This window comes from Zootermopsis nevadensis, unplaced genomic scaffold (genome assembly GCF_977971745.1).
Source record: "Zootermopsis nevadensis isolate Lab colony 2312 unplaced genomic scaffold, Znev_1.0 Znev_ptg000028l, whole genome shotgun sequence".
In the NCBI taxonomy this organism is placed as follows: Eukaryota; Metazoa; Arthropoda; class Insecta; order Blattodea; family Termopsidae; genus Zootermopsis; species Zootermopsis nevadensis.
The window spans coordinates 13,556,475-13,578,477 of record NW_028259160.1 but is presented as its reverse complement, the minus strand read 5'-3'; the positions used below and the strand labels follow the sequence as shown (position 1 = coordinate 13,578,477).

Here is a 22,003-nt window from a genome sequence, read left to right as displayed (position 1 = left end):
TTTGAACAAAACTGGGTTATGTCTTTAAAATGCAGTGACCATTTACCATCTGAAACATCCATGATGTTTTAATGTAATTATACTGTTTACTGATGAACGCTAATAGCAAAGTTAATTTTTTGGACATACGAAATTCTATACTTCTTTAATTAACTTTAATTACTTCGGTCTATTTTACTTTCCGTTATGTTTCTGCTGGATCTAGTAAGATCCCCATTTGAATAGGATAATCGCTGGGACCCCCCGCATTCGGTCTGGACTCGATGGGTAACAGATAAATCCGTTCTCCTGCCGGACATTCGGTCAGTAGTGACACAGTTTCCTTTGTTTTGTTTTGTCAGGGAACAGAAATGTAGAGGAATAATAACACGACTTTTTGTATTAAGCCGGCTACACACGTACAGGTATACCTGCACGTGTGTAGCCGGCTTTAGAATATTACAATTTTTTGAGGGGCTTCACCCCACAGCGTGACGTGCTGTAACCATGCGCCCAGGTTGGCGGGCAGGCCGTGGAGTAGCTACTGCGCTGAGTGTTTCAGTCATCGTGTGTGTGTGCCACGGAACAGTCTGCACGCCACAGTTGGTCGCGACTCCACCCGCGGTCTCCTCGCGTGCTCTTCAGGTAGGGTGCGACCAGTATATGCGCGATCAAATGACGCATTTATTCGGGTGTAATTGTTGATCGTATCACGTCACGTAAAGCCAGATCCTCTCGCATGTGAACTTGGTGTGTGTTTTCTTAAAATAACCATACATTATATGTCGTATATTCTAGTGGATCATGATACAGAATATTGAGTTGTAATAAATTGGCAATGCGGTGTTGTAATGTTTTGGCACAAAACTTTTCCAGTATGAAATACAAAAATAAGAGAACACACACGATTTGGATTGCCATGAACGACATTTATTTACGTCCGCTCAGATTTTGAAATAGATGTCCATAGGCCTACTATAGGATAAACCTTTCGTGCTACTCACAAGTTATATGTAATAATGATGTATTTAACCGTGTGGAGGAAATGCGAACCCCTTCATTGGCAGTGCAGTGGGTTTGATCGCGTAATATACATTTTTATAATCACATTGAAATAATTTACGTTGAAGGGTTTGCTACGTCAAAGTGCGTGTGTACTTAGACAACCCCCAATTACTGTGACAGTACACAAGGGAATTCCACTTAGACTCATTATAGTCTCTCGCAGTTTCAGTAGGAGTGAAATGAATATAAAAAGCTTTGTCACTAAAACAAAACCATAAACGATATTCGATTTAAAAGGGTTGATGTATATCGACGCATCCATGCAATTTGATAATCTGTAGTGGTAGAATATTGTCGAGGTACATTTTTAATAATACTTTCGGTACATATATTTGACCATGCATCAAAGTAAAATGGCATTTAGAAATTACAGTGACATTCTTCACGGCCTCAACATTTAAAGTTTGTTTATTTAATTTGTTACCCTCGAACATGTGAAGTGTGCGTCATAGCCGAACTCTGACATAATGAGCTGCGCAAAACACGCTTTTTTTGCAACAAGTAAGAAAGCTGTTGTTGAAATAAACTACAGCATTAATATATAGATCTGGTGAAACATGTATGACATTGCTTTGAACTAGGGGGAACTTACAGTGAACTATGCGAATTTTACGAGATAGGGCGTTTCCTGCTAAGCGGTAATAGGCCTTTATTCTTGAATAGAAAAACCTACAGAAGAACAAAATGTCATAAGAAATAGCCGATTTAGTTTCTCATTGTTTTATGTCATTACAAATGCATTTAAATGTATGTTGTTCGTGAGTCGAATGTAAACGTGTAGGCCACATTTAGACCTACCAGCTTCATATTAGGAACAACTGATTATGTGCGTGCACCTGTGCGTATGCATGTACGCACTTATGATTGTTTGAAACACAGGTGATGTCTTGAATATGGCAGTGAATTAAGAATTAAAGAGAATAAGGAAAGAAACATTTTCAAATTGAAGCTTAATGGACATCTATAAGGAGAGAGCGTACAGAAAGATGACTCTTGACATTTAATAACGACACACGTAATTGTCTTGGTGTCTGCTTTTAGTGTATCGTATCAACTGTGGTGAACAGTACACACTCATAGATTAACCGGCAGTAGTGAAATGTTCCGGAGCATTTGTTATACAGGATGCGCCATTTAAGACGCAGCACAATAGTAATTACCACGGAACAAAATTAAAATCTGGAGAACGTCCGCCCCCTTGTAATAGATCTCCCGGTGACAACAGAGTCAAGGTCACACTGCTTAATAGGCCGCCGCCCACATAGTGTATTTGTGAGCAGAACGTGTTTATTGTTTAATATTACTTAATTATTTATAACTTAGTTTGCTGCTCGTGAAGCATTTAACTGTATATCCTGACAAGGTGGTAGGTACCGATGAAGACAAAATTTCGGGACATGGGAGGTGTTTGACTGTGCCAAGGTCTCATCGAGCGGCGAAACAGCTGAAATTACGACCGTTAAAGCCATTGGTTTTGTCGTTTTGTGCATGGAAGTGTTTGTGTGTGGCCAAGTAATTCGGGTTGCGTTTTGAACGGAACATCGTGTATTGAATTTGATAATGAGACTTGATCTGTTGATGGACCCCCTCAGATAAAGTTCACCCTTGCGCTTGAAGATGGAGATGGAGCCAATTTCCGATAAATAGCAGTTTAAGAATAAACTTAGAACACGGAAAATTTGTAAGATTGTCAATCTGCGCCTTTGTCAGAAATGAACGAACTACACCTACTTGTTATAACTGTTACGCGCAATCTCTTCCCGTCCAACCCAACCTATCACAGCCTTAATTTCCGGTTATTTGGGTTCAAAATAATTCACTTTGTTGTATCACGTGTATGACGAGTGGAAGGAGGTCACCATCTCTTATTTCCATATCCTTTCCAATTCATTGTTCATTCGAGGGTATAAGCCGATTTTTGGAAATTGAAATTGTTGTTAAATAAACAACAATAATAAATAGGAAATACTCTACATGTGATTGGTGAAAAGAACGTTTGCTGGGATTTATTGCAAACTGAACGTACCGGTATGCATTTAGTAATTCTTCGCGGTTTTATACAATAACCTTATTCCGACTGTGTTTCTTACATCGATCTGTGGCCACTTAGACCTACCGAACACAAAGTAGGTTTGCGAACCGCCCATCTGTGACGTTTGTTAAGTTGATTGGTTGAATGTTGCTGATTGTCAAGCTGACGACTTGAGCCGTTGCACCAGTGAAACGGACATATATTCATATTTTTGTCCGTGTCGATCATATTTCTTGTTATCCGTATTTTCGTCAGTTACTTTTCATGTGTCATGTTGCCTTAGAATTATATATCATGTTCCGGTGTGTCTTTTTTATTATATTTTGCGGTACCTGGTCATGGTGATGAAAGCAGTGGCTGGAGTAGCCTTTTTACATGTTATTATAAATGTGCGCAACTAATTTGTCAGATTTTCAATAATTATGAGTGAATGAAATAAAATTACACGATACATTTATATGAACGTAATGTTCTAGGGTAGCATTACCAGTGTGAATTCTGGAGAATATTTTGTAGGCCTTGTCAGAGGCCTGTTAAAGATTTCAGTTCATTTTAATAAATTCTAAATAACTTTGAATAACAAGTGGCCGTTTAAAGAGATGTTCCCACCGAGGTTCTGTACGCATTCCTGAGCTGTCCAGTTCATTGTGGATTTCTGGATGTCATTACCTTGGCAGTGTTAAATGACAATGTAAAAATGCACAAATTACCAAGTTTCTGGTAGTGTAATTTCCGTATGTTTGCTGAAACATTTGTTTTCGATCATTTATACTTTAGTGATATATTTCTCTTAGGTTAAATTACCACGTTTCACACCTACATTAAAGATACGTCTGCAAACAAGGTTTTGTGCGGTAATGGAATTTTGGAATTGAAAAGAAATTATTCTTTGGACTGTTTTTATAGGACCTGCAATAACACACGTAACTCATAAATGGTTCGTCATTTCTAGAGGTTATGAAACTTTTATCTTCCGTAGAGCCTTATTATTAGTAATTTTAACAAATTAACCACACCGACGGCTGGAGTTTTTAACACGTTTGAAAACGTATCTGAATTTTAATGCGAAATTCTGAATACAGTTCATGCCTTTACACGATCTATCATGAAATGTTCTATGGTGACACCATGATTACGTTATAAAGTCCCTTTGTATCGAGTATGTAACATAATTCTGGATATCTAGAAGCTAACGGTAGCGTACCACCGCATCATTAGAGTACACATAACACAATTTGGGATTTATACAAGCCTGCTGTGATTTCCCGCCGGGCTAACAAAATTTTGGTAACGAGACGTGTGAAAACGAATTAGTTAACACTGAGACGGGGTTGGCTCTTGAGTGTTGAAGTAATTATAGCCGTTGCTGAGGTGCAGCGTTACCAACTGGCAGAAAGCTATGAAGGGCCTTAATTGGTCCACTGGTTTTCAGTAAAATTTTCACCTATTTACATCACTAAAATTTAATAAGTCAGCTAATTAATACTAATTACTGTCAAATAATATAAGGCATAGGAAACTCTGCAATGCTTGAAAATATCGCAAGTTGTAATATTTTTTTAGAGTTGGGAATGATTTTTATTAACTTTGACTGCAATTTCATGAGCAATAATTATGACAAACATTTACGTTACCTGCTGTTTATTAAAAGAATTATCGAGTGAATTATAAAGTACATTGAATAAATTTGTTCTATGATTCGTTATGTACTTTTTCGAGATCGCGTTTCGGTTTGCTTAATGCTTTATGATGCTGTCTCCAAGGCAGTGAGTTTAACGAGAGTTGAAGAAGTCTTCAGTTTTGAGATTTTAGGTTTCGCACCTTGAATTGTTACAGATAAAACTCTATATTTGATAAATCTAATCAGTATTAGATTTGTTACTCTGCCTGATCGGAAATAAAATTGTTGGTAAATCTAATCATGCCGAATATATTATCTTTTGAGATAATTAATTATTTATGTGTTATTTAAAATAGGTTAAAATAAATTTTAAAACCACCTAGTGTGTATTATTGAGAGGTAAACTGTTCTTACAATCAGTACGCGTTAATTACGCACCATCTAAGGCCAAATTCACACTATTTAGCCGTGACACGACAACCTTAGACACGTTTAATTGGATTGCCGTTTATGGGAAAACGCACACCGGTTAGGCACGTGAATTGAACAAACGCATCTTTTATAATTGTCTAAGAGAATAATACTTGTACCACTCTGATTGGCCATTATTAGACAGCGTAATGACACAGACTTATATATGTGATCGTCATATTGACATTACGAATCAGAATTTGGCAGAATTTTCTTTAAGTGAACAGAAACTTCCTAAATCTCGTCCCCTGTATAAATTTCCATGTTGTTACATTCCTTTGATTCTTTTAGGCGATGAATCAGTCGACTGCATTCAAATTTTGCGAGACTATTTTTTTTTAAAAAAACGAATTTATTATCTGACGGGTTTAGAATATGTAATTATGGAATACGCAGTGAGGTAATTTCCGCATCCGTTCAAAACGTTCGGCAATTTATTTCCATTCGTCTGTTGAATACTTGCTTTGAGTATAAATTGAGTGAAGAATATCTTTTACTGTCTTGCATGTTTCCGTTACAGCACATTTGATTATCGTAGAAAAAACACTAAATTAATAACGCAAAGATGGATACGTAGCTAAAATTGCCAATAACTTATATAATTAAAAGAAATATTTTAGAGAATATATGTGTTACCTTTATATCACGTAAAATAACATAATTGTAAATTGTAAGTATAAGAGTCTGTAGTCTGTAAAAATGTGTAGCAACTCAGTCATTAGAGGGCAACATATTACATATTTAGCCTCAATTAGCCGGCTAACGACGGCTGGCTGGAGGTGGTTTGATGTATTTTATTTGAGCGGTTTTGTTGTGCTCCAGTACATGGAGTACCACTGAACCACGAAAGTGAGCAGACTTTTCATTTTTCGATTTACAAATTGTTAGCCGGGTTATCATGGCTGACGTAAATATGCAGTGGGATACTTCAAAAATAATGATTTTGTATGCATATGACCTTCATATAAGTTTGATATTTATGTTTTATCATCAAATTAATTGTTGGTTTCGTAGGAAAAATGAGTGGTTTTCACCTCAGAATTTCGCATTGCTACCATGTTATTATGACTGAATATACCGGCTGATGTGTTACGGTCCAGGACTGATTTCGAGTGGTATGAACTTCTCAGAACGTGTTGGCATAAACCTGTTTTGCCTTATGAGAACAAAATAATTTTCGAAGTTTACCTTTTGCTGTAGTGAATAGGCGTGTTACTTATTCATGCAAGTAAACGATAATCTCGTTATGTCTTATGTGCTTAGATGCCATGATGATGCTCTGCTGATGGATCAGGTGGGCATGTTAATTTTGATTTTGATTTTTGTCAACTTTCCCGTTGGAAATCATTTTCCTTTTGTAATCCATCCCACAAATTCAGGCAGACAGTCTTAAATTTTGTATCATTAATTTTCTGACTCTTATTATTTCTAAATATTGGTAGGAGTCAAGTACAGTGACTAATTTGAAGTTGTTTTCCTCAGACCTGTACATCCCAGCAACATCCTCATCTACTTTCTGTCCATGATCAATCCTTTATCTCGTTTAAGAGTACCCAAGTCCATTTTATTTAGCGCTGTTAAAACGGATTAACACACGTTTCTGATACAATTGGAACTTCCTGTAAAATTAGGTTTAACAACGGCACATTAATTAAACAATTGGCGTCTATACGCGGAGATTCACCAGACGAATACAGATGTGTTCTTTTCTTTCCACAAAGAAACGACTGTACACTGCACGATGGGGTTCATTCTATGGGAAATAATAAACAACTAGGCTTCCTGTCAGAGTAAATGAAATTTCGCATCGTTTGCCCTTTCAGGTTGTATGGAAAAAGAAAAATAGATTTACTCGAAACTTCGCCAAGTATATATGTAGTTGCACTGTAACTCTGTAAAGGTTTATGCCTGCAGTTGATTGATTATACTAGCATATTATGTTGGAACTTTGTTCGTTGTCCGAGATTCTTTTGGTATACACAATATTTCGATATTTGACTGGGTTCAGGTGACTGGTTGTCATCATACTGACATATTTAGTATGTTTAGTCTACTAAAAACTGTTGAGATCAAATTCAGGAATTCGGAGAATTAGTGTGTTAAGCTGGTTTTGGTTCTGTGGTTGAGGTGCTGGGGCAGTGTTAAGAAAGGTTTTGGGTTCGACAGTTTCTTCATTCAAAGAGTCGAAAAGCTCGCGAGGAAAGGCTCTTGAAACTTACGCTAGAGCAATCGAGTCCGACATTAACACAAATACTGGTACTCTTACAGTAATGATGATAACAGTGATGATAATACCATACAGCCTAAATTGTTGGATATATGATCGCAGAATTTTATTGATTTAAAATATAATTTCAAATGCTACATTTTAATGCGCCTCGAGGAGAAGGTTTGACTCTGGCTCCTGGACAGGACGTTGTGATGATGATAATTCAATTCAATTCATTTATTTAAGTGCTTGGCAACAGCCAAATAAGGCCAAAAACAGCCAAGCACTAAACCAGAGTACAGGATAAGATATAATAAATAATTAAATTAAATAATAATGAAAGTAAAACATTACAAATACAAGAACAAACAAACAAATGAAACTAAATATATAAATGTACCATATTAATAATAATAATGATAATTCAATTCATTTATTGAATAATGTTTCACAAGCGAATGGGCAAAATACGATACCTAAGTAATATAATTCAATTAATAATACTAAATAAAACATTAAACAATAAAAAACAGAAAAAACTTATAAAATTAAAACCACAAAATAAGATGTACATACATATAATAATAATAATAATAATAATAATAATAATAATAATAATAATAATACACCTTATAGGAGTTAAAAGTGGAGAGTAAAGGACTGTTAAATCAGGTGGTCTTAAGGGGTTAATTCTTCACTTGAGGCTCTAGATAAATTAAAACTTATAAACACATCCCAGGAAAAGCACGGCTGTACTTCAAGCAAGGACGAATAAATTAAAATCATTTCCGTTGATTCAGACTGGCTTCATACTCTGAGCGACAATGAATGACAACACTCCCCGCACTGGTCATTTCGCTTCAGTCTCTCTAACCGCGTGTTTCTGTGTGCGTGTTAGTGAAGGGATAGTAAATATTGTTCTTGCTTCCGGGCATAACAAATATTGTTGTTTCTACGTAATTCTTAATAGAATAAACTCATCTTAATAAAGTCTTGACTTCACTCACGTCTTGAAACTAAAATATGCATAGCCTCTGCGAAGTGATAATTTACAAATAAATACGAATATGCACCAAAAGGCGTTCTTTACTTGGTTATGGAGTGTAGTAACTTTATTTTTCCAGGAATTACTAATCTCGATGTCTAAGAACACCTTCGGAAACAGTGTCGATTATTAGTCATATTAATGTGAACTACATGTTTGAGAACAAGGGATGCGCCAGATAATGTAAATACGGTTCTTGGCGAAATTTGGAAAACAGTAAGTTCTGGAAACACGTTGTGCAAACAATATGTTGGACTTGTTGCAGGTGTCTTTCATGTGGGCTACACGACCTTTTGGGAGTTTGGCTTTACTCTCGTCAGCAGGCTTTAATTGTTTCTGTACTTACACCTGTAGAAGTTTTGTTGCTTTATTTTTAGTATTAATGTCGACAGTTGGTGTAGCACGTGCCTAATATTAGTGCATATAATGAATCACTTACTGTTACAAACCTTTCGAGTATCTTTTATAGGTACTTGATGTTATTTAGACCAGTAACGTTTGTTTCTCATTCTGCTTTGCAAATTGTTGTAGGTAACTTATTACATTCTCATCTCGTTAATAAGTTTTGCATCTTTGTGAATCAAGGGGTTGGTGAAGCTTAAGTTTTTTCACTTTAATTCTGGTTGTAGCTGCCTTTTTTGAAGTTATCGGCAGGGTCACGATCTATGACCTTCCTCCTAGTTTTTCTTATTCCTTATTCTCTCCAGCTGAATTATGGGGTGGTTTATTTAAATAGATTACTATTAGATCTTTTAATTTCTATTCCAGATTACGGCGAGCAATCATTATCCCACCCATCACATTAAATTACGTATATTCATTGCAATTAAAAGAGCGTCGTTAAATAGAAGAACCTGTCACAACCCATGCAGTTAATATCGCCATTATCATCATCATCATCATCATCATCATCATCTACAGTGTTAATGTTATTTCGCTTTTGCATTTATCTAATGTAACAAATTTTGTTCTAAGAATGATTTAAAGAGTCTTTCTTTAGTGTTTAAAGTAAGAATCAGTTCTTAGGTTAGGTTAGTATGTCAATGGAAATGTAAAAATGTAAGACGGAATTCACGCTCTTGTTCGAAATGTCAGAATGTTCGCTGCTGCTAGTAGCAGATTCGAGATAAGCCATCATTAGCATCTGAATGAGTCGATTTGCATTGAAGTCAAAGGACCGGAAATCACTCAAACATACGCTTGGAGAGAGAGATACTGAGTAACAGACCATTCTGGAGTTCAGGTCATCTCTTATACACGAGTTACATGGCAGTGAACCGACATTATATTACCCTTCAACCTACAGTGGTTACTATATATACCACCTGCTTTAACACTCAACAATTCTGTGTTTTGGCCGAGTGTATTCATATGTTTCCTATGGTTCTCCAAACGACATAAAACCAATTGAAACTTGTAATAGAGACAAGTTTTCCCTTTAGGCAAGAACTACTTTACTTTGCAGCAACAAATTTATTAAATTGTCTAGAAGTATTTTTCGCTTTAAAGGATTAACCAGTTTACAGTACAGCGATTAAATTTAAAGATTATAATCATTACAACTGGTGCATGGATTAAATACCTCGTTCCGAATGTATTCTATCACGAGAGTTAATTTCTGTGAAAAGCTTAAAATACCTTAATTAAACATTCTCAGTACTGTGCTTACTACAGTCAGTCTGACGAGAACAACACTAGGGTCATTGAAGATAGTATTTTGGAGTGTTGTATGAAAAATATGCAACTTTTGTTCTTACTACAAATTTAAAATAAGATTACCAGAACTGAGAGAAATATTTTATTTAGTAAAATGTTGTAAGTGTAAAGTGTCACATATGCTCGTGCACAAATGCTGTTAAAATATTTTTGTCTTGGCTTCGTTACGCTTTACTGAGTGCAAAATGAAAATATCCTGGCAAAATTGTAGTTCCGACGCATCTATCGTAGTTTCGTATTCCTGAACGGTTCGCTGCAGACAATGAAGTTTAGGGCCAACGGTATTAATTTCACATAGGTAATTACATAGATACTGGTTACGTCTCAGTGCGCAAATTAATACCCACAGTATCTAGGATAGCAGGATTGAATTTCCCTCGGGACATGGATGTTCGCTTGTCAACGACTTTATATTTACCTTCAAATATATGGACATTACGTTGGCCTCTTCCTCCATACAAAGAGCTCTAATCTCCTACCTTATTAAATATTTCGAAAAATCACGACGATAAAGTTAGCACTTGCTAGTCTATTTATACACAATCTTTTGAGGCCCTAAAATACACCACGCCAACAGCGAGCGTTGTTAATGCTTTTCTTCAAACTCCGAACTCGTTAGGGGAATTTGTGTTTGTCAAATTACACGATTCTTGTCATTTGTAATGGTCACAACTTTTGTTGTATCGACGTCTGCTTCAGTCCGCAGAAGTGATTACCAGTTTATATTGCGATGTATATGAAATTTTTTTTGGTTCTGTATTTGTTAATAATAGAAAAGTAGATGGAACTCTTATTAAATTAAGAAACGCATTAATGCATAGGAATAAATCATCTTTTTCCGTGTTCTGTAGAACAACTGTGTTTCATTATATAACCACTGAACATTGTTTATACAGTTGCCTTGTAATTTTTGTGAATATATCTTGCCACTGTATTAAGCATACTAAGATGGTTCTATGGAAATTGTTTGCTGTAATAAGGACGTCTGTCAATTAATTGTCCTTGTTTTATAAGGAAAAGTAGGCTTACGAATATTCTATTTATATACACATGCGTCTGTCCCTCTAATACTTTTGTTTCCACAGCGACGAGTATGAAGATGGCTGTCTTCTAGGTTGTTGTGTCTTGTAGTCTGGTAGTCGTTTACCGACGTGAATTATCGTCCTGTTGATGGATGCAGAGAGTACCTCTGGGACGTCGGCAAACTTATATCAGATACACGGCACTACAACTGAGAAAACATACACTTTCGAAAGGATACAAGATTGGGATTTAATGCTAGTTGGGTGTAAAATGTCATGTTTGTTGGAAAGTTATTATAATTAACCTAATGCAACTGCAGCGTTTCCGAGTTCCAAGTCTTATCTGTTTTGCTTTTTGTTAGTTCTTTCAAAGCGCGTGACAGAGTTGAAGGCCCTGAGTTAAGATTTCTGTACAAGCTAAAATTTTGCGATGAGGGACTGTTACCTTCCACCCTCCCAAAACATACAGTGGAGGATCACCCCTTGTCGATAGTCCGAGGCTGCTTATTGAATGTACTCGCATTTACTCTGGTGGTGACAAGGGATACTTCGTAACTGCACTGAAGAACTGGTCTGATTTTATCAACAACTGAGTGCAGAGAAAGCGTGAACTGGTTGAACTTAGAAGCTCACGAAACAAATTTGCAGTAGTAGCATCTACTTTACACCAGATTTGTTACGACAGAGTCTTCCAAATGTTCTTCCCTCGGGCCAAGAATAATCTTCCCATTACATTCCAGGGCCAGAAAACACCTCGTGGTAAAAATTTTTAAAACCCATTGCGAATTTTCGTTATCTTTTACTTATTCAGAAATTACAAATTACCATAGTGTATGCTCAAATATAAATTTTACTGTAGAGTTACATGTTATTTTAAATTTTCTCCTGCAATGCCTTCTACCCAACACTTTTTAAATCTAAAGACCTTTAAGCCAGGGTTTTAAGTTGAGTAGCATTTATGACACTTGCTTATAAAACAACAGACGAGATAATAATAACATTTTTTTCTTCAAATTAGTTGGAGTAAAGAAAACAAGTGAGCTTGTAACTCCAGTAGCACGTAACAAATAATTTCGCTCCTTTGTTACACGTGGTTTCTGGTCACATATGGCTCGCGTGTCACAAGTTTGAACAAGCTGGTTTACGGTATCTGAAGTAGTGTAAATAGGAAGAACTACATGATGATGATGATGATGATGAATGGAGATCTGTCTGCGGGAAACTGTTATTAAAAATGTAACAGTTGTGTACGGCCTACATTTCGGTAGTATCCGCCATCGAAAATGCATGAATAATAAATTTATGGGCAATAACATTAAGCTGAAGAAATTTGGGAGTATAATGGGCTTTGAATAATACACAAGTCTACAAGAATATCGGTCACCAAGTAGTCGCATGTATTCCTAAATACATCCAGATAATTTTAGTTTCTTTAAGTACAGTGCTTACCTAATTGAAGTGCGTTTTATTTTGGAGCATAATATAGAGAATGTAGTTGGTTTTCATATGACTTAACAACAGCGATTACTTCCCTATACTTTAAGCAGCTGATCTGTGTAAAACAAATGTCAGACTACTCGGCGCAACAACCCAGAAGACAGTCATATTCATATTAGCCTCCACACGAATCCGAAATCTCAATTAGATACGTTTCTCCGAAGTAAGAACTTAATTATACAGATGAAATTCGGGCTCCAGAGGGTTAATATAAAGTTGTTCCTCATATAAACTGTTTATTTTCATTGCAGGTGTAATGGCTGTTTCATCATCCACTACTGAGGCCCTACCAGAGGTAGGACTTCAACTGAACGCTTTCTATTTTTAGATAAATTTTATTTAATTTTTACTTTTGTGTCATGAAACCAATTTATTCGCGTTTATGAACAAATTTGTTACATGAGAACTTGTTTAGAACGCTAAGAACGATTATTTCTACTTCGTTTTAAAAAGTTCACAGTGATATTATTAGTGTAGACGGCAAGAATCGAAATGATAACAGATTAGGTTAACTGTAACTTCAGTATAGCTCGTGTCTGATGTCGCCTAATTTAAATATTACCCCGGAATTTCTCTAGAGGGTCTAAGGAACACAAGTAGACTCTCAGTTGAGAAATTGGGATAGGAAAGGCGTACGAACTACCCAGCAACGAAGTTCGGTTCTATTAAGATGTTAAAAAGCACCGTTCAATGGCTATACCAAGTACGTAACTACAAAATTGTTCCCTGCAAAAACTGTGATCCATTTTTGCATTCATATGCGAGTGGACAGACCATTCTTGCCAGAGACATTGCATTTGAATGAGGAAGGTGGGAAGACGTTGTGATATGTAGCGCGGAAAATAACCTGCCAGTCTGTATTTGTGCTCCCGGTAAACGGCCACATTAATGGGGGCATATGGTTTTGTGGTTGGGGAGGTTATAAAGCTATTATACGTCTATTTGTTTAGAGCACACACGAAGAAGTTGTTTTCCCGATCCGATGTTGCCTGTTCTCCGAATTTTTCGTTATCTGACTTTCCGTAACTTTATTCATGAAAACGGGAATATTTCTTGAGGCTGCTACTGAAGGTGTTTGAAGTGCGTTGCTGTTGAGGGCAGATCTATTCAAACAAGTGGACATGATAAATGATGAACGTAAACATCTGATACTGGCGAACTATGACCCGAGGCAATATTCAGTGTCATTCGAATCTGGTCTACGCGATGGATGTCTGTGTTTCGATTCGTGGCAGAATAGGATTTTTATCTTTGCTTAACGCCCAGATTTGCTACATCCTCGTATCGCGTGGTTGTCGTGGGAGGGGGGGGAGTGAAACTATCTGCTAATCGCCCTGATGATGTAGGCAGTAAAGACCTCTGAAACATCGGCAAATTTCTACCAGACTACACGGCGCAACAACCCAGAAGGCAGCATGTACGGCTCCATAGGAGTTGAATATGGAGTTATGATCTGATTGTGTCTGTTTTAAGATTGATTGAGAAACCGAGGCGTAAAGAAACGATTATTTATTGACTTCTGTGACAGAAATTGTGCATTGTATTTGCTTTGCGCTGTAGTGATATTTTCTGATTCCATGACACAGCTGAAAGTTAATTTACGAGTCAGTTATGTGTTCACAGAAATAATTTATATTATAGTCTGTGTCCAGTGAGTTATTTCTAGGGACACGGAAATTGAGGAGCCAAAATTAATGTTGTATAAACTTGATAGTTACTTTTTTTTTAGAAAATGGGAATGGATCGCCAGAATGAGCCAAGTCTCCAGTTTGCTCGTGTTATAACATTCGTACGTATTGTCATAATTTAGTTGAAGGCTCACTTCCAAACTCATTTCTTTGTATAAAAGTTTTAAGAGAATTCTAGTCTCCTACCTAAGGCGGCAGCTGTCTCGAGCGCTTTTCTCGTCACGATACGTTGGGTTAATCGTATTTACCAAGCACCGTCCTACTTAGTACCTCTTGCCAGTGTCTACAATGTCTCCGTGTTGCTATCTGAATGGGAAAGACTGGCTGATATAATTACAGTGTCGTAAGATCACAGATGGCATTGACACCTCTCCAAATGCTGGCTGTAGATATGCTGTTTACCAACTTAATTGTAATTTTGTGACTGTTGGCAATTGTTATGATCTCTAATGGAGGGGGGATAAATAGATGAGAATTATCTGTGCTTCGAGGGATGATGTGTTCTGTTGTGTGTTGAACGTTCAGTTGACAATCCGTCTACACAACGGTTCTTGAATATAGTTTCAAAGTTTATTAAAAATTCACTACATGTTTCGATCTTAATTTGTCATCTTCGGGCGGTTCTCTATAAGTGTTCAAAACTCAATAGATATGACAGCTAATTTGTATGCACATTTTCTGTTGCTATCTTCACGTAATGGACTGTGTCTTAAGCAGCTTACCCAATTTAGTAGAATGCACTATGGAGGTGCAGTTACCGGTAGAAGGCTGTAGCTGAACTATGTATTATTTTCAGCACTTAAAAGAAGCACCTTAAAATGACCAATTAATGTCGGAATATGTGAATTCTTAATAATCAGTTCTTCTCAAGGAGTGAACTAATTGAAAAATGTCACACTTTATAGAGCCAGAAATGATTTTTCTTTGTATTTTATCAAATAGTAACAACTTTAAAACCATTTAAAATAAGAGTTTAATATTTTAACCAGATCTATTCTTACTTTATTTACAGTTCCTTACAATCAGCCCTTTCTGAGAAAATCCATAAAATCCTTTAAATTTTCGTATGTGGAAAGAAACTATGAAATTAAATTTGCCACACAACTTGATGTAGAGACTCCCCACCCCCACTACTAAATTTAGTTAAAGTAAGTTGGGTTCTTTCTGAGATAAATATACAAACGGATGGACAGAAACTGTCTTTCTATACTCGTAGACTAGTTGAAGATGCCCCGGAATATAGCGGGAACACGGAAGATGAAGAGTAAACGTGCCTTAGATTGTAACGGGTAAAGTTGTGTTTGACAGATATAAATATTAATGCTTGATGGTGTTACTTGTTAACAGTTTGTTGCGTAGGGAAAGAAGGATTAAAATATTTGAATAGAGAATTAAGAAGGGAAATGACGCAGTTCTTGGTTCCTACTTGACGTAAATTCCTTTCAAGGCCCGCAGAAAGAAATAACCTCAGTGTTCTTACGTTTGTTAAAAAGATATAAATTTGAAGTCGTACTGACAGGCAATTTAAATTCTCATCACTTTCTGTCAGAAGTTCGTCTTTCATCTCACGATTATCAGGGTAACTTTTACTATTCTATAGGTTACCATGGTCGCCCACGTCGCCATATTGACTTCTCGAAGTATCACTGCAGGCACTCTGCTTTTATATAATAAGCCAGTCCGTACCGCAAAGAAAACACCACACTTCACCATGATGAGGATCAGTTTGTTAAATCTGTTTAAGGAAACTATCGTCGTTTATATCGAGAAGTACGTGGGGTAGATATGTACTACTAGGCTTTAAAGTGTTGATGTGAGAGATCAGAATTTTCATCCATACAATGAAACGGGTAAATTTGTGAATTTATATGTTTTAATATGTAGGCTTTTTGATAGCAGACGGCAAAAGAAAAGATTCAGAACTGCGTGGCAGCAAGCGCTCACGAATTTACATTGATTTTAATTTATTCGTGGATTTAAATTTAAATTTAATTTCGTGGTAATCGGGAAAACAATAGTACCGATTACCACCACCAGATAACTTTCACCGTTCAGAACTGCGTGTGAATAAGACAAGAACCAGCTCGTGTTGGGAATTGGGCCAAGCGGAAAATTGAAGAGCAGGAAGGGACTGCGGTGTATGTGCCCGAGTGGATGAAACAGAGCCGTGTTCTTTATCCTCCTACACGAACAATTCACGTCACCTGTCATGGCAATCCTCCTCTGACGGCTTCTACTCTACACGAACATTTGTAAAACAGAATTCCTTGAGCGCTTTCTCATAGAAATACAAGCGTCATGGACCTATCAGTTATTCTTTTCTCCATTCCTTGCTTTTCCCCATTTTTTTATGTTATACACAGACTCGGTTTTTATCAGAAATATTTAAAATTGCTGTCTCCATGACAGAATATACCAAAGAAGAAAAATTACCTGCAGAATCTAATGAAATGACGGGAAAATGACAATTCTGTATGATACTAAAATTGTTTACTCAAGAGGAAAATTTACAAGATTAAAAGAAGAACAGATAGGTATTGCTATAGCAGTGCCACCAAATTTCATGTTTAAAGGTCACAGCAGAATCGAACAATATTATAACACGGACACCGGATCCCAGGTGAATGAAGACTGCTCGGAACTCGCATCGTAGCAAAGCTAGCAACACGTTACTGGTGACTTACAGTAGCTTGCTGAGGGGAGTGAAGTCTTTCGTCGTCTTGAAGCATGCGATTTGATGACTGCTGCTGTAATAATGTGCGTTCGGTGCATCTGGGAACTGACTGTAACGTGTTCAGGGTGAGAGATATATTTTATCATCGCGTTAGAATTATAGGAAAATCGGAATTAATGAATTTGAATCTAAAAAGGAATCAACCAAGGAAAGTAGAGATGCAGGACCAACCGAAAATTAGTTATTCTGTTGGAATCTACATACTTCTGAGAAATAGCGGTACATACTTTTGGAGAAATAGCGGTAAAATAAAATAAGTGTGTTTTGTAAGAAAATTAAATTGGCTTTACTTTTTGAAAGCACATTTCCCTGGACCCTGTCAAATTCTTCAACTATATAAAGAAACTGCTATTATATGCTGCTTTGATAGACCCTTTGAAATGTCTATAGCGCTAACACTGTAGGCACAAACTAATGATCTTAAAACCATAACAACCTTGAATTACGTAAACCACTCAAGTTGTTCTCATACTAATTGGAGCTTATCGATTTTGGCTGAAAATCAGGAATGTCGTGAAGTGGCTCTTCTAATTCATATGTGAGCTGTCATTTTTGAAATGAATTAGAAAAATATGATCATGACTTAGAGGCACAGTAAACATCTTGCTTCTCTGCAGAAATCTGTCCTGTCATGATTTACAACCATACGAAGGAAACACGAGAACTCTCATCAGTTTGAGGAACTCGCCAGACGACTTGAAAACCTAGGTTATTTTCCTCCCTACTAAAAATACGAAGTTCGTCTTTTGTCAGGAATTGATGATGAATGTGCTCAAAATCTGGCCGTATGACAGGGCGTGCTGTAGTACTGTACCAGATGATTATGCAGTCGGCGGTCCAGACGCCTACTTAAATGCTTTGAGACCGCCTTGGCATTTATTTTAAAGGTAGTAATGTCAGATATAGGCTCCATCATTACCCTGATGATAATTGATATGTTTTTTTTAACAATATAGAGACGTTTAACGCTTGGAAATGGGAGTAAAAATCTACACTATATTCTGATAAGCTTCAGAGAAAATTAAATATGGCGAATGTTTGCCTCACGACCTTTTGCATTTCTGTTTTCTTACTAAAAACCAAAATTCTAGAACGTGTAAAACTGTAATTCTGCCTGTTTACGTAAAAAGTGGCTAGTTTGATCTGTTTGTTTGTTTGTTTGTTCAGGCTTAAGAAAACACTTATTTTGCTAACGTGTTTCTGTAAAATTGAACATTTTGGAGTTTTCTTTATTTCTTTTACGGAGAACCGTACATAAAATTGTTGAGTACAAACGGACGTGTCGTTAGTCAGGTAGGTGTGTTTGTGATTAAACATGCAGCTAATTCTGGAGTGAGGCGCTTAGCTATCAATCCCATCAAGAAAGCAAACACTACAGCAGTTCACGAGTGCGCAGTGTTAGTCTCTAACCCAAACACTGAGGGTTTACGCATTGAGGCCCACGTTCTGCTGGAAGTCGGCCCTGGGATGCAAGAAACCTGGGTTTCTCCTAACCATAAAACAGAATAAAAATTTCGTTTTAATTTCAAGGCGTTAAAGATTATTTAGGTCAAAATGGTCGGGAAATGAGCACACTGAAATCTGCTTATAAAGGATTTTTACTGGGCTTCGCTTTATTCAGGCTCAGATTCCCGTTTAACGCGGACGCACTTCTGGATAAAAGACAGTTGTTGCAGAGTATGTACCCATAATTCAAATCATAGGTAACAAATTTATCCCAGATATGTACACTACAGTAAATTACATTGCACTGCGCTACACTATTAGTGAGCAGCACATACAATCCTCAGTTACATTTTTTCCTTTATTTTCTCCCTTCTTAATTTTCCATCATTCTTTCTCTGCTTTTTTTTCCTCTCATTCCTTCTCTGTCCGTTTTTTATCACTCATTCCTTTCTTCATTCTGTTCTTGTTTGTTAATGGTTTACTATTTATTCGTCTGTATTTATAGCACCGTGATTTTTTAAAATTATCGTGCGTGTATTTTACCACCAGCGTGGCTCAATTTCGTTCCTGAATAAACACGCATAATCCTTCCCGTAAATTACATAAATAAAAGTTTGTACCAGGGAAATATATCAAAATTCTCCTGAATAAAACTAGGACTAGGGAAATTGATATAGTGATAGGGCATAATAATGGAAGTTTTCGGACTGCGAAGTATAAATAGTTCAAAATTCTCCGCTGCTAAGTAGATCTCGCACATCCACCCTACGTACACAAAACCGATGATCTATTTTTCTGAGTCACGAACTCATTTAACGAATTCAATGAAAATCCCTTTCAATCTGTTCTGAATATTAAACTACCTGTAATAAAAATTTTTGCACGTTCACATACATATTGTCGTGAAACGAGAGGAAATTTACGACTCCAAGCAGATCAGATGGTTCCGCCAATAGAGATCCCAATACTTCTCCCCCACTTTATTTGAAAATTGTGTGTTAACGTAGAATAAAAGATGGATTCTGTATCGATCGCCTTGTTAATACAACCGGGCATCAAGTTTCATATTTGGATTCCATCCTCTTGTTTATCTTCGACGGCGAAAGTGCTTCGGGCTAACAGCCCATCGTTTGTGATGTAAGTTATAGTTCGCAGTCAGTGACCGACAATTCTAGTTTATGTCCTTGTGTACACAATTTCCAACCAAGAACAAGCATTGTATTTTAAATGTAAACAAATCTTTGCTTTAGATTGAGATGGACACACCTCTCTTGGCATGCTACAAATAACTGACTCTCAGGATAAATGAATGAGTGAATGTGGAGTGTAATAATATTATTATCACCTTTATCAGAATTGTACAGTTTATTGGTAAAATTTCAGTTTCCGACGGCGGTGAGTATGAGGATGACTGTCGTCTGGAATGTTGTACGGTGTAGTCGCGTGTGCTCTGAAACGTCGGTCAGTTTCTATGAGACTACATGGTGAAACATCCCAGAAGACAGCCATCTTTATATGTAACATGCCTTGAAATGCCTCAGTGCATTCAAATTGTTTGCATTAACTTTCGATAATTATCATTGCCTAGTAAATTCTGTCTTTAACACACATTCTTCTCTGAATTGGAAACCTTCTAAGTGTAATAAGTAGAGTTTATTGCGACATTTGAACAGGAACTGTTGGCTTGTTTGACCGAGGTTCGTATACTTCAAGGATATTTGTTTGAGGTCTCATTTTTAGGTCTATTTAGGAGATTTCGAATACAAATCTCGACCAGGGGGCCATCTGTTTGGCTTACGATTTTCGTGGTTTCCTTCAGTTACCTACAGGCATATGCAGCTGCTGCTAGTTTTTAGAATTACCTTCTTATTACTGACTAATAATGTTATCATTCAACACTATATAATCAGAGATGCTGAAAGCGTCATTAAATAAACAACAAATAAATGGATTATAGATGTAGTAAATAATGTTGCATTATTATTTTACTTTGTGGTTGTTTTTCGTTTTTATGGACAAAAATTCTGTAATTTTTAAAAGGAAGGGTCAGATAGTTTTATTTAAACTTCTCTCAGAAACATGTTGTAAACAGTCCTCGCCATCAAACAGCATATAATAAACGCTGCTTCCCATAAATTAAGAATGATATCGTTAGTGACTTACAGAGTAACAGCCAAAGAGGATTAGTTTCAAAAGCTTCTTTGTAAATACGTAAGTAAAACACAGCTGACCTTCATTTTAACATAAGAATAAAAAGCTATAAAACTGAGCTGTACATTCCTCTGTTTGTATTTTTCGTGTTTCTGTAGGTCATTAGGTCGTTCTTTCTCTTACGTAATAAGATTAGCATTCTAAAGACTAAATGGAATGGGAATATTGTTTCCTACCCAAAGGCGCGACTTCTTTATTCTGCCAGCTGTACGCAGATGTCGGTTCTGAAGTCAAAGCTCTGCGCACCCACAGCTGCTGGACCATTTCCGGTGCACACAACACTCAGGACACAACCAATGCAATATACAGCCTCAGCCCATGTTTATGCAAATGAGCAACACTGCTCCACTGGCTTGCGAAATTCCCGCAGATGGCTGTGGATAGAGCATTCCTACAAATAGCCGCTTATGTGCCCTACAGCACTTCCGTTACCTCTTCCTTCAGACGCTGATTTAATCAAATGCGTATTTAAATTGCTTCGAAATAGTCGAAAATTATACGCGATGTGTGAAATACGGGGGGTGGAAAGCTTTTACTGCAATTTGCTGTCAATATAATTCCCGAAAGTGTTGTTTACGGTTCTACATGCCACATTGTCCTCGCTGATCATTAATTGCACGCATAAATCAATTATTTTAAATAAAATGTGTTATTAAGAAATTTATAAAACCTGGCTACATCGTCACATATTATTTTTCGCTGTATTTTGCGAAATATTAAAACTTACGAAAAATATTTTCAAAACCTGTAAGCCTCATGGTAACAAGGTGTAGACTTCTGGTACAAATGTAAGTTACGCATAAGTAGTTTTGAACTGTGATAAGCTTCTTTTGTCTAAGGAAATTAACATTACTTTATTTAAATATCCGTTAGCCAGCGCACCTAGTAGGTGTTATTGGGGAATCAGTGAATAAAACGAAATTCGATCGATACATTAGTATTTTAAACGAGATATTAAGTTTAAAAACAGATTTGTAGTTTGATTATGGTTATTGTTGACTATTGTCAGTGAAATAAAACCTTTAATCGGTTCTTGTTATCATTGGACATTACGAACTATTTTTATTGTTTTATGAATTAACTTGTAAATGTGCAAATAAAATATACCTTTATTTTTATTGAGGATACTTTTGCGCGAATAGTGTCAAAGATCTGCAATCATAATGCCAAATATGCAGTTGCGTTGAACAGAAACTGAATTCTGGGTTGTTGCTCCGTGTAGTATGGTAGAAGTTTACCGACGTTTCAGAAGTTGCTGCTGAATACG

General features: G+C 36.6%; 1 protein-coding gene across 7 annotated transcripts in view; it reads left to right on the top strand.

The window, feature by feature from the left end:
- Window positions 1-22,003, top strand: part of Dh31-R (Diuretic hormone 31 Receptor) — a 129,804-nt gene that overhangs the window by 3,017 nt on the left and 104,784 nt on the right. For 5 of the 7 annotated variants that reach the window (XR_002544070.2, XR_002544071.2, XM_022070251.2 and 2 more), the window contains exon 2: window positions 12,909-12,952. Coding sequence is in view for 5 of the 7 variants with exons in the window: in XM_022070251.2 (XP_021925943.1) it covers window positions 12,909-12,952 (44 nt within the window). In the remaining 2 variants the exon portion in view is untranslated. Of the gene's footprint in view, window positions 1-613; window positions 730-8,271; window positions 8,639-12,908; window positions 12,953-22,003 lie in introns of those variants that run through there. The other 2 variants (XM_022070249.2, XM_022070250.2) reach the window with 2 other exon arrangements.